At 35.1% G+C, this 22,456-nt stretch overlaps 1 protein-coding gene across 1 annotated transcript in view; it reads right to left on the bottom strand.

The window, feature by feature from the left end:
* Nucleotides 1-1,801: 1,801 nt before the first annotated feature.
* Orc5 (origin recognition complex subunit 5) overlaps nucleotides 1,802-22,456 on the bottom strand; it is a 74,563-nt gene continuing 53,908 nt past the window's right edge. The window contains 4 exon segments of the mRNA XM_089105965.1: nucleotides 1,802-1,919; nucleotides 8,850-8,913; nucleotides 11,182-11,368; nucleotides 14,148-14,275. Of these exon segments, the coding sequence (XP_088962091.1) occupies nucleotides 1,802-1,919; nucleotides 8,850-8,913; nucleotides 11,182-11,368; nucleotides 14,148-14,275 (497 nt within the window).

The following is a 22,456-nucleotide window of genomic DNA, read 5'->3' as shown; positions in this document are numbered from 1 at the left end:
TTATCCGGCAACTTGTTAGTTGAAACACTATGAACAACTAGGTAACTAACAACACTAATCATGTGTATTCCAATGTGAACATAGCTTACTTACAAATCCCTTATATGTGTCATATCTCACAATTATTGTCCCTTCTTGTACTCTGAATACAATTCCATAGATTTTTTTTCCGCTTTTAAGAAGATTGAATTTTTGTTTACATATGACGTCGCTTATCCTGAATTTTACAAGGTTAGCAGGTGTAACTTATACGGTAACTAATCGTGACCGTTTCAAATAGTAATATCCCTAACATCTGAGGTCATTTTACGTCCCTTGAAACGTTAACGATGAGTAATGGGGGATTGGGCTTGTTTGATAGGTAATCTTGGAATGCATTAAATTGAAACAATTCAACGGACCTTTTTTTCTTCCAATTTCCTTTGTCATTAGTTGTTTTCAATTGCAGCTCTCTTCCTCATTTGATTTTGTGTTCCAACACCGTGGTCTTTCAATTTAACAAACCTGTCGCATAAGGACAATCAAGGGAAATTAGCGGTATCTGCCAATTTTTTTCTCATAATGATGAAGGAGATATTCAGGGGCGTCGTTTGGGAGGGGAAAGGGGGCAGTTCCCCCCCAGTAATTTGGAGAAAAAATGATTATATAGCCCACGCTCCTTGAATATCCGAAAGTAGACCCCTCTTGCCCATGTGAAGGGGGAAAATGTGACGATAGGCGTCACAAGAATAACCGGTGGATTTAAATCATTCTCTAACACCGAAGTATAGGACAATAATCTCTTTTTCCCAATGTACTTGCTCAAATTGATTTCTGAAAAAAAATATTCTTGGTTGTAAAACTATTTCTGTCGTTTTTCCTTAAGGTTATCAATCGTTTTTTTAATTTTTTATTTGGAATATATGTATGAATATGCAAAGATATAGTTAAATCAATTGTTTCGCCTAAAATATGCCTAATTAAAAAACTGGACTTGATAGAGCTGAAAGCAGAATAAAAAAACAATTCAACTCAAAAGTGGATTCACGGCCGAAGAACTTCAGGAGCGGAAAATGTTTCATGGAATTTTCAGCTAAGCATTAGGTGTTGTAAAGTGGAACTAGTCGATTTTTTCGATTCAGTGGTGTCGATTCAGGAAAATGTTGGGTGCGGAAAAGGGGAGGGGGCAATGTATTTTGTATATCTAGGAAGGGGTTATCTTTTTTCTATTTTTTCAATAAAAATGCCAAAAAAAGGTTTTCAAATCAATCAACACCAATCAGAAAAAAAAAATTCTTACGACCTTATATAAACCAGTGTCATAGGCCTACTTAGTCAATGTGAAAAATCATTTTTTTTTTCATTCGGTTCAATTAGACTGAGCCCCTTCGTACAACCATCATGATAACCTAGAAGGGAGGGGACATGATAATCCCCTCCCCTTTAAGGACTAAATGTCGAATGTTTGAGCTAAATTTTGCTAGAGAAATTTAACACATTCCAGGAGGGAAATATCCCTTCTTGAGACCCCTCCCTTGACCTCTCGCATATTAATGCCAAGCCATTTAAATATGAACAGTTATAGAACACATTTTTTAAAAATATTTAAACAGAAAAAGGTCTGAATGACTAATTTTCAGGAGTAACTAAGGCCAGAGCTCATTGGTGGATTAAATCCTAACATGATTTCCCTAAACAGGATTACAAGGCTGGCAAAAATATTTATTCAAAAGTAAAAAGGGAGATAAAACGTAATTAATACGATACATCAAGTTTTATGTCGAAATACCCCGATCGTACAAATATGGAATAATTTCAAAACCTACAGTTCGAGATATCTTTCGAATGAAGTCAAGATTGACGGCACACCGATATTTCGGGTTTTCCAACATGCTATGTCCAATGCGACTGACAAGCCGAAGAGTAACCAGAGATGATACCTAGAAGAAAACGTAAAGAAAGTATACTAATACAGGCTACACAACTGCAGAGGCTGGTAGATGTAGCAAGGTTTTAGCTGACGTGGAACCATCAAAACATTGATCAGTTAACTGAAAGGCCATTTTTCAAGATAAAACAACTCACCAAGGACCTATGGAACATAGAGCCCAAAATGATCCATTGAAAACTCCAGTTTTTTCTCAGATTTGGAACAGCAAATTAACTTCCTCATGAATCATAAATACAATTTGAACTTAAACTGCGAAATTTAGTTTAGGGTGTCAGACATTTCCCCGGTTAGCCAAAGGGGACGCGGATCTGAAGAACGGGAAAACTTTAAAATCTATATTTTAAATAGTTTCACAATAATCAGTTATTTGCACATTTCTTATAGAATATAATTTGACTATTAAGCAAGTACAGTATAATTTGCTTGGTTATTTTTTCGCTCATATGAAGCTGGTTTAATTTTACGAATTCAGGTTTTTGCTACGTCACTTTTCGAATGAACTCAGCTATCTGGTTTCTGATTTTGCATTGGGGCTTTATGTCCCATCGAAGTTACATATAAGATAACATAAGATATATAAGATAAACAAGCACCGGGACAAACTGTTCCTAAACTTCGAAGATAAGTAGTGGAGCTAGCTAGTTGACACAATATTCCTGATGTGCTTTAATTTGGAAGTATAGAATCATTTCTATAAATATAATCAGCAGAATAAATTCATTATAGACTTATAATTACTATTATAGAATCATTTCTACTTATATTTATGACCCTTCACTAGCCTACTGAACACTAAGATAAATGTGTAGGGAGAAGACTCTAAGATATAACCTGAAATCCTAATAAACTGCTAAAAAAAAAAACTACTTTAAGTGAATATTTTCGAAAATAGCTCACGTAAAAAGAAGAAAATCTTGAAATAAGGAGGCGCAGGTGGTCATTGGGGAAACACATAGTGTTGGAAAAATGGACCAGTAATTGAGACAATGGTCCCCAGATCAAAGTCTTAAAGCATATGGTGGTAGCTGGGAGAAAAATGAAGAAAATTCCCCTGACTGCTGCCTTCAAAAGGTTTGCTAAACTGAACAATTAACTAATATTTTTGACAGATCCATCACTTGAGACAATAACACCCAGATTAAAGTCTTTATACATATGGTGTTAGCTGGAAAGAGAATGTGAGTAAATTATCCAGTCAGAAAGAAAGATTTAAATGAAATGGGAACTTCCTGGGAGGGTGTAAAGAAGGAGGCTTTGAATAGATTGGGATGGAGGAGGAGCGTGCGTAGCTGTGTTGGCCTCAAGCAACTTGGTGCTGCGGTGAGTTATTATTAGCAATAGTAGTAAACTATCCTGAGTGTTGCCCGTTGAAGAATGATGGCAAAATGATCCATCACTCGAGACAAAAGTCCCAAGATCAAAGTCTTTATGCACACGGTGGAAGCTGGGTAGAAAAGGAGAAAACTTCCATGAATGTTGCACCCAAAAGATTGCTATACTCAGTAATTTAGTTTAATAATAAATGTATTTGATAGATTTATCCCTTGAGACAATAGTCCCCAGATACAAAACTTTATACAAATGGTGGCAGCTTGTATAGAGAAAAGGAGAAAATTCTCTCTATTGAGGCCCTAAAAAGCTTGGGGACAAAATGATCCATCACTTAAGACAATGATCCCTAGAACAAAGTCTCTATTTTTTTGGTGGCAGCTGCGGGGAGTGAATATAAATACATAAGTAATAGTATGGGCCTACTGCCAACTAGCCAATGACCTCGTCGAATGAAAAAAAAACGAAAAGAAAGGGAAAAGAGAAAAAAAATATATACAAACAAAAAAAGAAAAACGTGCTATATGCATTTCAATGTAAACCAGAAATTCTTTTTGCCTTCTTCCCCTCAACACAAAGTTCAGACTCCCTTTATATCCCTCTGAAAACAAAACCCGTTCCTAAAAGTTCAACTCGATACCCAAGCCAAAAATTGGGTAGGCTTTCCAAAACTATGTGCAAGCATAGATGAACAAACATTCAATAATGGGAAATAATCCTCTTGGCTTCAAGTACCCGTTGTACACTGTCAAGCTATCGTTACAATAGCTGAATATTGGTGATTGGCTCGGAGTTACTGACAGAACAGATTAGATAAGTTAATGAGCCGCAAATGACCCCGCAGAAAAATTTTCAATAATAATTTTTCAGCAGAAACTTCAACGATGTGCTGGAAAAGTAATTTCACTAGCTGCAATTTTCCACTATTGTATATAGAAACCGAAGATGCTGCAAGTGAGCCATAAAGATTAAGTTTTTTTCAGAGTGTGTATATTATCTGTAATATTAAAACAGAAGGTGTCGTAACAAAGAAGGTGTCATAATAGAGTATCTGTTCTAACGACAGAAGATTTAATATTTGAAGAAAATAAAAACTGACAGAAAGTTCTAAATGAAGTAAAAAAAAATAAAAAAATATTAAGATATTTCGGAGGCCCAGTCGGGCACGGAAATATTTTGGCAGGTCATTGGCAGGACGTGTATCCTTTGACTGACTATACTTTGGAGCCTTAGTTTTGAAAAAAAAAAAAGTTTCATGTGATGGACGTCACATTCATATGCAGTTAAAGAGCAACACAAAACATGACAGTATTGCAATAACGTCATGCATTGTATAAAAGGTGGTTTATGCAGACACTATTTTTATTAGCATAAAATATGGCTAGTGGACCACCCGACCTAAACATACGAAGTTAATGGCCTTTTCACTTTCCTTCAGGTAAATACATGCAACATTTTGAATAACAAAATTTAAATATCACGAGGACATGGCTCAAAACCGGCTTGGAGCCACTAATATAGATAGACCTCTTAATTACCAGATGTCTAATTGAATATTAATTCCAGCTCTTCAACTATTATGTTTGTTCCTGGACACAGGAGGAATGGCCTTTCATACTGATAAATCTCGATGATCGACCCAGTTTAGATCATAATATGGTTGACTGTCATAAAAATAGTCTAACCCTTTATTTTTCCAATGCACTTTTTGTATTTGTATAGTGTAGAGTAAATGGCCACCTCTCCATTATTACTTTATTTGGTTATCTTGTATATGGTAACCAATCGCAATTCTTTCAATTAGTAGGATACATTAGGATAAACAACTGATTTTGATCACTGTTGTTCCTGATTGTTGGCTAAATTCAAATAAATAGTAATAAACAGTCCTTAGTTAGGTAATTTTCATGCCAATACCTTAATTTAAACACGCATCTGTTTTCAAAGTTACCCCTTATCGCCTACATTATTTTCGACAAACCTCTCGAGGATAGAAATTTAGCCACACTGGTATCCCCCTCCCCCCCCCAAAAAAAAAAATTGGATACTGTTGCGCTCTTAAGACAAAAAGAAAGAAGACAACAACAAATTTGAAGTTCTTTCAGCTCCTTGATGTTCTTCAAGGAGCAACAGTCTTTCACGCTGAAGAATCGCAATGAAAATGTCTTCTGAATTTTCTATTTTATTCCTGATCCAACCTGAACTCCACTCAGCAATGCTCTTTATATATATATATATATTGTTGGAACCTTCTGGTTGTATCAGATCCAAATCTAGCCTCTCTAATAATTTATAAGGCAAATATTAGCCTCTCTACTAATTGACCATATATATCATATGCTGATGACCTTCTAGTTTTATGAGATCCAAATCTAGCCTCTTTGTTTGCCTCTCCGTTAATTTATGAGCCAAATACTAGCATTTCTACTAGTTTATCATATATATCATATGCTGATGACTTCCTAGTTATCTCAGATCCAAATCTAGCCTCTTTGTTTGCCTCTCCGTTAATTTATGAGCCAAATACTAGCCTCTCTACTAATTTATCATATATATCATATGCTGATGACCTTCTAGTTTTATGAGATCCAAATCTAGCCTCTTTGTTTGCCTCTCCGTTAATTTATGAGCCAAATAATAGCCTTTCTACTAATTTATCATATATATCATATGCTGATGACCTTCTAGTTTTATGAGATCCAAATCTAGCCTCTTTGTTTGCCTCTCCGTTAATTTATGAGCCAAATAATAGCCTTTCTACTAATTTATCATATATATATCATATGCTGATGACTTACTAGCTATCTCAGATCCAAATCTAGCTCTCTATATGTGCTTCCCTACTAATCTAGGAGCCAAATACTAGCCTCTGCGCTAATTTATCATACATATCATATGCTGATAACTTTCTAGTTGTATCAGATTCAAATCCGTCCTCTCTACTAATTTATGAGGTAAATACTAGCCCGTCTACTAATTGATAATATACAGCGTATGAAGATGACCTTTTAGTTACCTCGGATCCAAATCTAGCCTCACTAAATATGTATATTACATTTGTGATGTATTTACATATGATGGGCTTTATCTTAATGTCAATAATTGCGAATATCTCTGTTTTGGTGTATATCCACTTTTTTCATTATTAACCCTTCATGTTACAATTTTTTCCGTTCCTTCTGTCCTGTCTTTTTGGTCACTAGGCTATCGCTAACAGCTTGCGTTTCACTCGTTCGCAGCTGATCTCGGACTTAAGGCTAAAGAGTCGGGTTGACTACTCCAAGATTGTTGGCAACAAAGGGCAATGTAATTTTAAGGCGTTATATAAGTTTTTTTTCCGTCTTTTGTGACCATTACGGCTCATAACATTCTAAATTTTAACCATGTTTGAAAAAGAAGTGTATCTCATCAGTACGAATTTAATACCTTCGGATTTGCAAATTCATACTCATTCTTCCGCCGTGGTACCACAACTAAAAAATTATGCAAAAACAATTTGGAGTGTTTAATACTTTGCAAAGGTTGTTGAGGTGGGCAAAAATTATCAGATATTAATAACAGTCGACCCCCATCATTTCATAATGCTGAGTGTCTGCTTTTTCGTGATATTGTGCAGTATTTTTTTTTAAGTAACCTGTGATTTATATTCTTCTTTTCATATTTTTTTTCATATGCAATATGTCGTTCAATGTTTCTACGACCTTTTTGGAGATTGATAATGAGGAGTCAACAACTGAATAAAATGTTTTGTGATACTTGTATTTGTAACTTTTTGTATACTTACACCAAACTTTTTGTATAATATTTTATACAAATGCATATTTGTACATTTCATGTATATTTTGGTCACCCCAATGAAGTGGCATTGTCCTCTCTTAGGTAACCACGATAACAAGAAAAAAAAAACACAACTTCTGTTTCCACAGGACATTTTTCAGGATTGAAAAAAGGATGGAGAGGGGTCGCATCACAATATCGTCAATTTTGTTGTCAATGGACATATTAATATGTAACGTCAATGTAACGTCAATTGACACATAATATTTTATACAAATGCATATGTGTACATTTCATGTATATTTTGGTCACCCCAATGAAGTGGCATCTATAAAAACCTTATATACCCCCTGGGCATAATTTACAACCCTTGCCCTAAGGGCTTCGGTGATTAGGCCTATTTCCTCCCTGCTTATTTTTAAAATTAAATCCATTACTAAATGAGGTGTGGAATAATAATAGCCTATATCAAACCCGAATTCTGAATAAATCTGGTCCTTTTTCTTACAGACTATATCCAACAAAGTTAAAATGTCACTGGCCAAATACAGTCTATAATAATCCCATCCATTCTTACAATTCCCCTTGGACCACACCTTCTTGGCAAACTCATACTCCTCGGCTGTTCATTCACTGTTGGTCAGTGAATTGTAAAAAGCTTCAATTGGAGGTAGTTTCTCCTCACTTAAGCGTGCGCCAGAACAGTAATAGTCGTATGCGTATATACCTTTGCAGGTCAACAGATCATACATTTCACTGTCTGGAAAGTGCTGTTTAAGCAAGAGAAAGCTATCAAAATTGTCGCTTTTTTGTACTTGAATCAATTGACTCAATGCCTTGGGGAAAAAACTAAAGAAATCTAAAAACCTGATTTTATTTAGGGGGTTATCATCCTCAAAGACCTAATTTCCAGAACATTTTACTACGTTGAACAAAATGGATATCTCATAATTTTGATTGCATGTGTTTAGGGAAATGGTGGGCGTTAGAGGAGAAGGGGGGGGGGGTAGTTGTCCTCCAATTACAAGAAAAAAAACACAACATTTTTCAGGATTGAAAAAAGGATGGGGAGGGGTTGAATCACAATAACGTCAATTTTGTATTTGTAAGACTCATTTTATTCATTACGCAACCAAAAAATGCGACTTTAATATAATTTTTCATGTTTTGGGGGAGGGACAAAAGGCCCCAATGTTCTTCCTTGGGAATACATTTTGTTTTATATGTAAAGTATTAAGAAATTTTTTGAAGAGAAAGAATACTATACTGCAAAAGAAATTACAGAACTTTAACAATTACCTGTGAAAAAATATTGGCAGAAGGCGCAACTTTTTCTTCAACGATTGCGTAAAAGATTGCCAAAAGTCTATCGAGCGGAAAAGGTTTGGGCCCTAAGAGCTGACTATTATAGCGTTCTTTTTGTGCAATAAAAGATTTTGTTTTCCTCTGTTTCCCATGGTGCTTCACAAACAAGCGTTTATCATACTTTGATGGATTATAAGACGCCAAAAACGCAGCTATCAATAAGTACTTAGTAAAAAAGGGAAGGTCCACTACAGCTTTTAATTTTTGATTTGTTTCATCCTCATCATCATCTTTTAGAATGTTCGACAGCTCCCGGGAATAAATGGCTGATAGGGATTTACGAAAAATGGGTTCTGCATTTTTCCAAAGCTTAAGTTGATCTGATACTTCCGCTTGACCTTCAGTGATTGGCCGGCAGTACTTTTGAAAATTCATTTGGGCCACATAACGAAGCTCCGATAAATCCCGACAAACTGTCCAAAAAACACTTAAAAGCAAGCGAACGTACTTGCGATAAAATTCTTCTGTAGTGTCTTCTGGTTTGTCTAGGACCATGATGTCCATAATTTCCTCTATAAAAAGAAAAAAGGTTAGATAAAAACAACTTATGTGTTTGTACATTAAGAGCTAATTAGTTTGTCTGGAAAATTCATGCATTATGAGGTTGGAATGTGAAAAATTCCCTTCGGAGATAGGTACAAAGGAATCCCTCTCATCCATCCTTAAAAACAACACAAGACTAAAACTATCCTTTTAAAGGACATCAAAGCCCTGCCCTAAGCTGAAGTAAATCTGACCCGGACACAGAAATTTCACAATATTCCCTATGAATTACTACAACTTTTGCCAATTCAAAAAAAATACAAGACCAAAACTGTCCTTTTAAGGGACAGCCAACCCCTACCATAAGCTGAAGAAAATCAGACCCGGCCATAGAAATTTCACAATCTCCCCTATGAATTCCTTAAACTTTTGCCAATTCTTAACCGTGTTGATGACCCTTTTATCCATCCCAAAACAGATTCTGCGAACCAACAGTCAGGTTTCATTCGAAAACATTGACAGTGAATACCCATTGCTAAGTTTTCTTTACGCTCATTACAGGACAATCAACGTTATTATATTGTTTTTATCATCCTCTTTTTTTCAAACAGTTCCTGGTAACGAACTGTAAGTAAGGAGCAACCCGGTTACTCAGTAGTAACCGAAACTCTAAAAAACAGAATTTTGATACCAATAGATATATCAAAAGAATTGGATTGTTATTTTGATTTCAAATATATAAGTATCATTAAGTTTAATCATTACCCATCATGGGCTACAAGTCTGATGAAACTTGCCTTACCTTTGAAAAAAGGGAAAAACACCCCCTAAAAGTCAAGAAATCTTAATGAAAATCACACCATCGAATTTAGCATATCAAAAAACTCTACTGTAGAGGTTTCAAGCTCGTACCTGCAAAAATGTAGAATTTGTATTTTTTTTTTTTTTGCAAGAAGAAAGATCACAGATGCGTGTTTATTTTTTTTTTCTAGAGGTGATCGTATCAAGCCAGTGGCCCCAAAATATTGGGAGGTCGATCATTTGAAGGGAAATTAAAGGTTCTTGTGCCGTTTTGATATGACCAAAAAATTGGAAAGTTAATTGACTCCCTCTCAGGCCCTTTTTATCTCAAACCCTTCTGATAAAAGTTTTGACATAGCCGTTCCGTTCAGCATAGCCGTGAGGCCCAATTAAAATGCCTTTGGAGATATCATTGCCCTCCACAGTCCCTGGGGAAGTCCTTAAATTACAAAAGGTGCCTTTTGTTCATCAGTGTAATTTCTATTGGGAGCAGGTAAACATTTTTCGGAGGAGGGGGGGGGTGAATTTTCTACAGGTGGGATTTTCCACGGGGGAAATTTGTCGTGGGGAGGGAAGTTTTCAGGGGGTGAATTTTTAAGGGGAAACACTGGTGGAATTTACCAGAATTCCTATACGAGATTTTTCTTATCTCTTGCTTTCTCTTTGTCGATGCAATCTTACGCGTGGAAATGTTAAGGGTAAGTGTCCGGGGTAAATTTTCACCAGGATTTAATTGTCTAGAGCAGTGGTCCTCAAACTCATTTAGACACTGTACCCCCTTTTACCCATATAACATTATAGGTACCCCTTCTCAGTTACCGATAGGTCTGCTAAGTAAACTACAGCTAAAATATAATTAAAATTACCATTCCTAGAATTAAAGGATTGTTTTTTGTTTTGTTTTTTGTTGGCCGGCCATGTACCCCCTAAAAAATTTTCCGTACCCCGAAGGGGTACGCTCACCATAATTATAGGACCACTGATCTAAAAAAAAAATTAGTCAGGAGGAAGGATTTTTCCTTAGAGACGTTGTAAGATTTCCTAGCATTATTTAAAAAACGATCAGAAAAAAACACGTTTTTTCAAGTGAAAGTAAAAAGCAACATTAAAACTTAAAACGAACAGAGATTATTACGTAAATGAGGGGGGGGGGGGTTGCTCCTCCTCAACATCTCGCTCTTTACGCTAAAGTTGGAATTTTGTCCCAATTCTTTAAGAATGACTCCTGAAACACTATGTTCCTTTAATTAGAACAATAAGAAGCTTTTTTTTAAGTACTAAAAAATTTTAGCGTAAAGAGCGAGATGTTGAGGAGAAGCGATCCCCTCATATTCGTAATAATTTCTGTTCGTTTTAAGTTTTAATGTTACTCCTTGCTTTCAATTAAGAAAAAACTTGTTTTTTTTTATTTAGTTTTCAAAGAACTGATATTAATTCAACTTAAATTCAACTAAATCTATATGACTTTCAAAAAAATGAGTCATAAAAAAAATCACCCTTTTTATATTGTGGAAAATGGATCTGAAACGGTTCTCTAAAGCCAGTCCCAGATCTGAACTTCTCAAAAGGGATACAGCTGATCAGAATGACACAAATATTTAAATTTGTGAATTCCTGAAGACGTAGTAGTTATGATAGTATTGTTTCATCTATATCTCTAAGCTTCTCTGCCTCTTCAAAAACCTGGAAAAGAGAGCCAGTTTAGAAACGTCGTTACAGTAATTCAGCCTCACAACGACAATATCAATGATGGTTACAACAATAAAGTTACAAATTTCTAACCAAGCGGCAAACCATGTTTATAACCATTAGTTCAGTTTTTCATTATTCTACAAGCATGAGGCAATATCAAGGGGTAAAACACAAGTTCGAATCTTTAATGGTTAACCTTGTTGGAATTATTTGTTTTTTAAAGTCATGATATAAATGCTGTCAAGATCATTCATAAAAAAACTTTGTTTTCTTGTCACAAAAAAAAAAAAAAAAAAAAAAAAAAAAAAAAAAAAAAAAAATGGACGCAACAAAGCATTAAAGCCAGATTTATTTCTCTTTTTTTTCAGATCAATCATACTTTTTCTGAACGTTGAGTAATAAACATCCGTTTTAGAAATCTTTCAGATTTTGTGAATTTAGATAACATATTTTGATCATATGTCCTTGGGGAGATTGCAATCGAAAAAGACCTGAGAGGTGACTGGTTGCACTCCGACAATTTTTTTTAAATCCCTCTAAACAGTGCCTGAAAGTTTACTTAATACCCTCAGCTGTTCTTGAGATATTGCATATACGTCTTCGTGTAAGGCCGATGCCATCAGCTGCTCTTTAGATATTACTGATATTTAATTTTCACACCTAATAAAAGAAACACTATTTTTTTATTGGACTTGAAATTCTTGTCGGCATTTCTTAATAGTTTCACCTTAATATTCGAAGATTTTTCGGATATCCAGGATTACACACACCCTCTATTCTTGAAAAAAAAAAACATGTATTAACAATAGGCAACTGGCATGACTTACAGCTCTTGCACAAGGGGCTGGGGGTTGTGAAACCTGGAGGCATTGTTATTTAACTTTAGAAGTCCTTTAAATAAAATGGCTATCTCAAAATTTTGATCGGATGCATTTGGGTGAAAAAAGGCGTGGGAGGGTGATGGTTGCCCTCCGATCACTTTTAAATCTTAAAGGGGACAGTCGAACTTTCAATTTCCAATACCTTATTCCAATACCCCTCCCATACCTTATTCCCCCCCCCTCCAGACCTCATTTTGCCCCTTCATGTAAAATTTAATTTCTTTAAAAATCCGGTCAAAACTAAAATAAGCCTACATAATGCAATAATTTACAGAAACGGGTCACTTTTCTTTAATGAATCTTTATCTTTATGGTACTATACGGCTCATTTTTCTGTTTTCGCTGTCATTTTCAATGGATTTTAAAAAATTGGTTCCAACTTTGCCCCCCTCCCCAGGATTTTGACGAAATCACGCAACTAGTCCATAATACCAATACTACTATTACTACTATGACTACTACTACTACTGCCAAGACTATGGTACTGCTAAAACTAAGGAGATTAAGGTGAAAACTTCAGGAAATGTTGTCAGGGAAGTTGAACCAAATCATAACACTATGTGCATGCAGTTGCAAAAGGACGTATCAGTAATACCTTATAAACGGCTTTGAGTATTATGTTGGAACTTTCAGGCATGTTAATGGAGATATTTAACTAGCCCAATACAACTACGGCTACATAATTTGGAAGACCACACTGCCTTTCCATGACTATAAATACAAGTTCAAATAGAGATAAATCCTTTTGATAAACAGTGATAAATGTCACAAAAAATATTAGATATGTAGGTGAGTAGATCAGTAGTATAACTACTGATGACGGTCACTGCATATGTGACCGAAATAACATGCCAGTACAAGATATTGCTATTATGCCGTCTGGTTGGTTCTTCTATATCTTTTACCAATTTCATCCATGGCCTCCACTTCACACCTCTTTAATTCACATTTTAATTCTTTCTCCACTTTCTTTGCATTCCTTTTAGTTTTATATGATCTGTCCAGGGGCGGATCCAGGATCATTTTGATGCAATTTGAATTTATTGTTAATTATTTAGCCATAAAGCTTAATTGACAGGCACTCATTTAAAAGGGAACAAGAACTCTCAATTTTCAATCAAATGAGCCTCTCTAAAGTTTATACGACGACCCCTTCCATAAAAACCTTATATGCCCTCGGACCATGGCTTAAAACCCTTGCCCCCAGGCTCTGGGGATTGTGTCAACTCCGACGGCGTTTTATATGGTCTTTGGAGTTCTTTTTAACCAAATAGCTATCTCAAATTTTCTTTCGGATGCATTTGGGGATAAGAGGACGTGTGTATGTGGGGGGAAGGGCTAGTTACTCTTCGATCACTTAAACTCTTAAAAAGGGCACTAAAACTTCTGATTTCTAATAATATAAGCCCCTTCAAAGTTAATACGACCACCCCTTCCATAAACACCTTGTATTCCCAAGCGGTATAACCTACAACCCTTGCCCTGAGGGCTGTGGGAGGGGTTTTCATCCTCAAAGGCATAATTACTGAACCTTTTAACCATGTTGAACGAAACAGCGATCTCAAAAATTTGATTGAATGTGTTTAGGGGAATGGGGGGGGGGGAGTAGAGGTCTGGTTGCCCTTGAATCACTATGGACTCTTAAAATGGGCGTTATAACTTTCAATTTCCAATCGAATGAGACCCTTTTGAAGTTTCTGTGACAAGGCACAGAGTGCCTTGGTCAGAAAAAAATATTATGCCCACATCGTTATTTACTTAGACAGCGCCGTTGCGCTACCTATGATGTTGAACTAACCGAAAAGACATCTTAGTATAAGCCGGATCGCACAAGTTCTAAAGTTCGAAATCCTTCCTCATTGATTGTAGATAAAAAGTAAATTATTTACCAAACAAATTTGACCTGTTGTGGTTCTGCAGTGTTTATCCAGTGCTTTAGGAAGAAATTCCAAGAAGTCACAAAAACTATCACATCTCAGGAATGAAGCAAATCGGGTGGCTCGAGTCGGCTGGAATCCTGAGAAGAAAATAAACTCATGTGAAAAGGTAATGAAATTCCTTGAGTTTTGGAAACAGATGAAAGCCTGATGGTGCTAAGGCAAGATCATAACAGTGATAACTTTCTAATAAGCAAAAAAGGCACGAAAACTTCTGATTTCCAATCGAATGATTTGTGGCTAAAAGATAAGCAGCAGTGAGAATTACAAGCAATCGTGAGAAAACAAGTATAAGAACGTGTCAAAAATGAAGTGAAAAACAAAGAATCGTGCTGTTAGAAGACAAGCGATAGCAAAAATCACAACGAGTCAAAAAAGAAATTGAAGAAGAAAAGAATATTACGTTAGAAGAACTACGCCATCACAATCTTCGACGCCAACAAAATTTAGCGCAAAACCCAGTTAAAACCTGCAAAGATGCAATAAACAACCCAACTGTTTATTACAAGTCATTGGGACCCTTCAAGGTTCTACGCGTTCCCTGGAGATCCCTCCATTCACCAAAGGAAAGGGTAGCAAACAAAGCTGACTCATTTGAAGGTTGTTACTTATAACGACACTCAATATATACAAGGTTACCCCTTGCCGAGTGCCGGGGTCGGGCTTCAAAATCAGCGAAATATTTTTTTTTTTTTTCAAACAAGCACATTGACATTTCTGGCCACAAAAACGACCTAAAAAGGTCTCAACTTTAACGAAGAATTTGCATTTTTCCCATGGTGGTTGTATCTAACAATTCGTATTTTTCCCAGTGTAATTAGTCTATTTACAAAAGGCGTTTTAAGTAGTTTCATAATGCCTAGAAGACCTATGAACAACCTAGACTATAATACGTGGCAAGACAAATCCGATTAGCTAATGTATAAAGAATAAATCAACAATTACAACGACTCAAAAACAAAAGTGAAGAACAAAGAAACGTACGGTTTGAAGATAAGCGGAAGCAAGAATTGAAATTACTTAAAAACAAATGTGAATAACAAATAAATATACGGCTAAAAGATATATCACAGCGAGAACAATGAAATAGTGGTTAAGAGATAAGCGTCAGTGAGAATTACAAGCAATCGTGAGAAAAAAGCACCAAAACGTGTCAACAATGGAGTTAAAAACAAAGAACTTTGATGTTATAAGCCAAGCGACAGCAAAAATCAGAACGCGTCAAAAATGAAAGTGAAGAAGAAAGAAATATTTCGTTGGAACGCCACCACAGTCTTCAACGCTATCACAATGTGGCCCAAAACTAAGTACAAACCTACATAGATGCCATAAACAGCGCAACTATTGATTAAGAGTCATTGGGACCCATGAACGTTCTATGGGTTCCCTGTGGAGCCCTCCATTTTCCTGAGGAAAGAGTAGCTACATAGTTATTCTTCTTCTTAAAACTGGTAGATTGACATTTCTGGCCACAAGAACGATCTAAATAGGTCACAATACACTATTTTAAGTCACAACTTTAAGAAAGAATTTGTATTTTTCCCAGGATGGCTCTATCGAACCTGTAGTGACGTCATGACATCAAGAAAAAGCTCAAATTGTCTGCGGTTAGAAGACAAGCGACAATGAGAATCCATATATACAAGCCTACCGAGTGCCAAAGTGCCGGGCTCCTGGTACTTTATATATATGCGCCTAGTACCTGGAACACAGTAAGTTCAGCTGTCTGCAACAGTAAATTTAAGACACAAAGCATTAGAGCACAGATTGTATCAACACTAATCCCAATTGACGTTATTAGATAATCGTTAGAAAATAGGAATAGGTTGGAGACAATAAGTAAGTAATCGCATTAACGACGATTCTTGACTATTATTCTGTCTGCGCCGGCCCTGCAGTGTTAGTAGTGATAAAGGTAACTACTAATACTACTAACAACTCATCGCAGCACCAAGCCGCCTGAGGCCAACACAGCTACGCACGCTCCTCCTCCACCCCAATCGATTCAAAGCCTCCCTTTTTACACCCGCCCACGAAGTTCCCATTTCCTTTAAATCTTTCTTTATGACAATCTTTATGATAAAGGTAAAGTTTCTAACTATACAAGACCACACCCATTTCTGGCCAAGAGATGTTTCTAAGCATAATGAATACTGCGGGGAATGACGTCAGACTACTTTTCCAGGAATTCATGTAAGAGCCTAGATCTAAAAAATCGATAATGCTTGGAATGTGTTTCGATAAATCGCAGATTATGGTTTCCTACAGGGTGAGACATAAATTATTCCTTCCAGAATTTATCACATTTAATAAGGTTTCCTGGGAAATAGTTTAAAAGAGATGAAGCCTTTAGATTCTAGTGTATAAGTGATATGTAATTTAAAATTCTGGGAAGCTAATTTATTTAAAAGTATCAATTAATATATTTTAGGCTTCCCAGTTGCTAAAGAAGTAATAGCACACGGTGGAAGTACTGGATTCATCCAAGTTGATTTGCTTTATTTGTAACGAAATTAGGCTACGTTTAGTGATCAGTGATCAGAAGTATCAGCTATAATGAGGGAGGGATTGAGATATTGTTTAGGTGGGGAAGGATGACAGATTGCCGAAGATTGTCATTTTTGGCCAACTGTATAGGGCTAAACGGAAAGTAGGTCGTCCTCGTCTGGGGTGGGAGGATGTAATAAAGAAAGATTTAAAGGAAATAGGAATATCCTGGGAGGCTGTAAAGAGGTATGATTCGAATAGATTGGGATGGAGATGGAGGAGAAGCGTGCATAGCTGTGTTGGCCTCAGGTGGCTTGGTGCTGTGGTGAGTTGTTAGTAGTAATAGAAGTAGTTGGGTAGGGTAGATTCCTAAAAAAGTACATTTTGATGTCTAAGAGATAAATCTCAGGGAATTCTCAGGGAATGGTACATGGGCGTAGGCAGCATATTGTCTAGGGGGGCAGTCGATAGTGTGATGGAGGGTCTTTTATCAACTGCTTTTCCAACCATCTGCTTTTTCAGCCATATCTAATGTAAATTTGAAGGTCTAAGGGGGGAGGGCAGCTGCCCCCTGCCCCCCCTCCCTACGCCCATGGAATGGTAACTCCATTAGGAGATACATATCATTTTTTTATTTTGGAGGGGCGTCTTGAGAACAATTATTTTAAAGTTCTGAAAATAATTATTTAAAAGAGATGAAGGCTTAAAATAATAATTGCTTATCAACTAAGAGATATAAATCTCAGGGAATGGTAACTCCCTTAAGAGATACATATTATTTTTTTATTTTGGAGGAATGTCTTGAGAATAATTATTACAAATTTCTGAAAATAATTATTTCAAAGAGACGAAGGCTTAAAATATTAATTACTTATCAACTAATACGAGATATAATAATATCTCGTAGATATAAATGGTAGCTCCATTAAGAGATACATATTATTTTTTATTTTGGAGGGATGTCTTGAGAATAATTACTTTAAATTTCTGAAAATAATTATTTAAAAGAGATGAAGGCTTAAAATATTATTTGCTTATCAACTAAGGGATAAATCTCAGGAAATGGAAACTCCATTAAGAGATACATATTATTTTTTATTTTGGAGGGACGTCTTGAGAATAATTATTTTAAATTTCTGAAAATTATTATTTAAAAGAGAAAAAGGCTTAAAATATTAATTGCTTATCAACTAAGAGATAAATCTCAGGGAATGCTAACTCCATTAATAGATACATATTTTTTTTTTTTTTTTTTGAGGGATGTCTTGAGAATAATTATTTTAAATTTCTGAAAATAATTATTTAAAAGAGATGAAGGTTTAAAATATTAATTGCTTATCAACTAAGGGATAAATCTCATGGATTGGGAACTCCATTAAGAGATACATATTATTATTTATATTTTGGAGGGATGCCTCGAGAGAAATAATTCTGAATTTTTGGAACTGATTACTGAAAATAGATAAAAGCTTGAAGAGTCAACTTCTTATCAACTAAGGGACCCATATCTGAGAACGCTAATTCCATTACGAAGAACATATTATTTTTTACATTCTAGGTATGCATTGAGAATAATTATTTTAAATTTCTTAAAATGATTACTGAAAGTAGATAGAAGTTTGAACAAAAAACTTCTTATAAACTATGAAACCAATATATTGAAATGCTAACTCATTTAATAGGGACATATCATTTTTTATTTTAGAGGTACTCATGTAGAGTAGTGAGTTGAAATTTCTTAAACTAATTATTTAATAGAGATGAAGGCCTAAAATATTATTTGCATATCAACTAAGGGATAAATTTCAGGCAAATCTAAGTATCAGAGTGAATTCTTAATCAACATCCGATTAACAGATACGTCAGATAACATTGACAAAATCTAAGTATCACAGTAAACAAATCCTTTATCAACATCGTTTGTTGGATATGTCGGATAACATTGACAAAATCTAAGTATCAGAGTAAACAAATCGCTTATCGACATCGTTTGTTGGATATGTCAGATAACATTGACAAAATCTAAGTATCAGAGTGATTAAATTCTTTATCAATATCCTTTGTGGGATACATAGGATAACATTGACAAAATTTAAGTACCAGAGTGAATAAATGCTTTACCAAATTCCTTTGTCGGATACCTCGGATAACATTATCAAAATCTAAGTATCAGAGTGAATAAATCATTTATCAAAATCCGTAGTCAGATACTTCGGATAAAATTGACAAAATCTAAGTATCAGAGTGAATAAATTCATTAGCAATATCTTTATTGGCTACATTGAATAACATCATCAAAATCTAAGTATCAGAGTGAATAAATCCTGTACCAACATCTTTTCTCGGATACGTCAGATAACATTATCAAAATCTAAGTATCAGAGTGATCAAATTCCTGATCAACATCCTTTGTCGGATACATAGGATAACATTGACAAAATCTAAGTAACAGAGTGATTAAATTCTTTATCAGCATCCTTTGTCGGATACATAGGATACCATTGACAAACTCTAAGTATCAGGGTGAATCAATTCTTTATCAGCATCCTTTGTCAGATACATAGGATAACATTGACAAAATCTAAGTATCAGAGTGAATAAATTTTTTATCAACATCCTTTGTCGGATACATAGGATAAAATTGACAAAATCTAAGTATAAGAGTGAATAAATCCTTTATCAGAAATCCTTTGTTGGAAACATAGGATAACACTGACAAAATCTAAGTATTAGCGTGAATAATAGGATAACATTGACAAAATCTAAGTATCAGGGTGAATAAATTCTTTATCAACATCCTTTGTCGGATACATAGGATAATATTGACACAATCTAAGTATCAGAGTGAATAAATCCTTTATCAACATCCTTTGTCGGATACACAGGATAACATTGACAGAATCTAAGTATGAGAGTGAATAAATCCTGTATTAACAACCTTTGGTGGATACGTCGGATAACATTCACAAAATCTAAGTATCAGAGTGAATAAATACACTATCAACATCTTTTATCGGATACATCAGATACTTAAATTTTGGTATAGTAATTCGTTTCTTCGTTTAAAATCTGGAACAGGGTACTGCGGTAATATACCAGTTCAATCTGGAGTACAACAGGGTGCAGTGCTATCTGCGCAACGTATTTCTATTATGTTTCGGGATGTTGGTCTGTTTTTGAATGTTGATAAATGCAAATATTTAGTTTTCAATACCAAATCATCAGCCCATAATTTGTCCTGTGGATCCTCAGTAATTCGCATTGTTACGAGTTTACGGTGGTTAGGAATTAGCATTTGTTCTACACTCACTTTTTTGCGGCTTCAAGTTCTGAGAGATGTTAAAGAAAAGTTGAAGATCAGATATGCGAAAATTGTACCTAACCGTGGAAAATATTCACGCCGAACTTTAGCTAAAATGTATTCCACATATTGTGACCATTCTGTCTTGTTTTTAAGTAGAATGTATTCGTTATTGAATAAGAATGATTTGCGCCAGATCCGTATTGCTTATTTTAGATATTGCAAATTTTCACTGTACCTTCCCACTTCATATCGTAATACACGTATTATTAAGAAGTATGGTGCTACCTACATTATCCAATCGTTTAATTGCTTAGTAATAATTTAACAAGACATGCCTTTGTGTCTCTAGGCCCTAACCATAATATTATCCGTGCGTTTTTGTCAGTGATTAAGGTTTAAGTTATCTTTTTCTCTGTGTATTTAATTTTTCTTCCTTTTTAGTGTACTTCACTCCGCTTGTTTTGTATAAAAGTGAATTATAAATAAATTATTATTAATTCAAAAAGTTGTTAGTGATAAATATTGCCATTTGTAGCTGACTCAGCAATGTTAACTATTATCTCGATTAGACCTAATAGTAAAAATATTATTTTGAAAACAAACTTATGAGAATTCGGAAAATAGCCATAAACATAAGTTACCTGAATGCATTCAACGGAGTAAGAGCTCTTCGCACCAGGACCTATTACAAGTGAAGGAATTGGTGTAGTTGAACATTTAATATTAACCGTGATAAATTAGTCTGCTCTGAGCTGAACTTATGAACTTTGATATTTGAATTTGGATAGGTTTCTAAAGGATGGGAAAGAGAAAGAAGAAAATGGATGAATCTCTAAGCTTGTCTGCGTCTACGGCAACGATTCAAGGTGATGGAGTTTCTATAAAGTCTTTAGCAGAAAGTATTAGTTTGATATTAGAAACAGTTAAAGGTAATACTGCCACCTTAGAATCATTCAAATCTAACATCAAATCAATTGAAGATAATGTAAAAAAAGTGGAAGAAACTGTTTCTGAATCGAGTAAAGAATTGGCGAAGCTGATACCGCGTGTTCAGAATGTTGAATTAGAGACGGCAAGCTTTAAAAATCAAATATCTGTGTTGGCGGAGGAAAATATAGCACTTAAATCACATATCGACAATATATCGCTTACTATGATGAAATTGGAAAGTAATGAAAATGATAAACATTTAGTGATGTGGAATGTGAAAGTTCAAGATGAAATAAGAGCACAGGAATTACTGTCTAAACTTGTTATTGAAGGCCTTGATCTCCCAGCCCCAAACCCAGTTAAGTTGGTGGATTTCAGGGAAAATGCCAAATTCTTGAAATTTGAATTGCCATCGAGGTTAATCAGGAATGATATTTTGAAGAACGCCAAGAAACGGATAAACAAAAAAATTGGAGGATTCGAGAAAATATATCTGACGGATGATGCGCCAAAGTCTGTTCGTGAAGTTCGAAAGAGGTTGCTTCAGGTGAAATTAAAATTGCACGATTTTGGAATTGACACTTGGTTGTCGAAAGGTGTACCCCCCTGCCTAGTTATCAAGCGGCGAGATGGAACGAATGAACGACTAACAGTTAGTGAAGGTTTCGCTCTAATTACTGACCTTGAAAGGAAACATGGTGGTCGAATCGCAAATATGGATACATGATTTTTATTTTTTTTTAAGACTGATTGTGTTGATATGATAGTGGACTAGTTTTGTTAAATAATGTGAGTATAAGTGTTCGATATTTATTTGGGTTGAAATAAAAAATGTGGTGGGTTCTGGGCGGTTTGATGTATTTGGGTGCTATTATTATGATTAAGAATCTATTTAGTGTGAGTTTTAGCGTTTGTAATTTTGTGTGGGAGAGGCATGGGGGGGTACTCTTTGGCGTGAGATCAGTACATGATAATGGTTAGTTAAGTTCACGAGATCCCTACATCTAGGCTGGAGGAATTGGAAAGAAATTCAACCCATTTTAGTAATTTATTCCACACACCCCTAGCCCATGATAATAATGAACTTTTAAATTCTTTTTTATTCCCCCCAAATAAATATTTGTTTTCTCATGAAATAGTTCATAAAAACCCAAATATGCGGAGAATATCTTTTTGGAACTGTCGTGGATGGAGGAGCGGGCAAGATGCAATTAAAAACTTTTTATTTGAATCTGGTACGGATATTTTTGGAGTTTGTGAAACATTTTTAGATTAAATTTCGGCAAAAAAAAATTAATATTAGTGATTTCCAATTTTTTCACGTAAGTAGAACTCAACAAAAGCAAGGTGGTTTAGCAATACTGGTTAAAAATTATATTCCGGCACGACTGAAAGAAGAATTTTTATATTTAAATACGGAGATGATTTTTGAAAGCTGTATTGTTGAATGTTTTCTACCAAATAATGATAAACTTTTAATTGCTGTAATTTATCGTCCTCCTTCATCAAATAAGGCAGATTTTATTGATAAATTTGAAAA

This window comes from Artemia sp. Qi Xiang Cuo, chromosome 2 (genome assembly GCF_049724085.1).
Source record: "Artemia sp. Qi Xiang Cuo chromosome 2, ASM4972408v1, whole genome shotgun sequence".
Taxonomy (NCBI): Eukaryota; Metazoa; Arthropoda; class Branchiopoda; order Anostraca; family Artemiidae; genus Artemia; species Artemia sp. Qi Xiang Cuo.
This window is presented reverse-complemented; position numbering and strand designations above follow the sequence as displayed.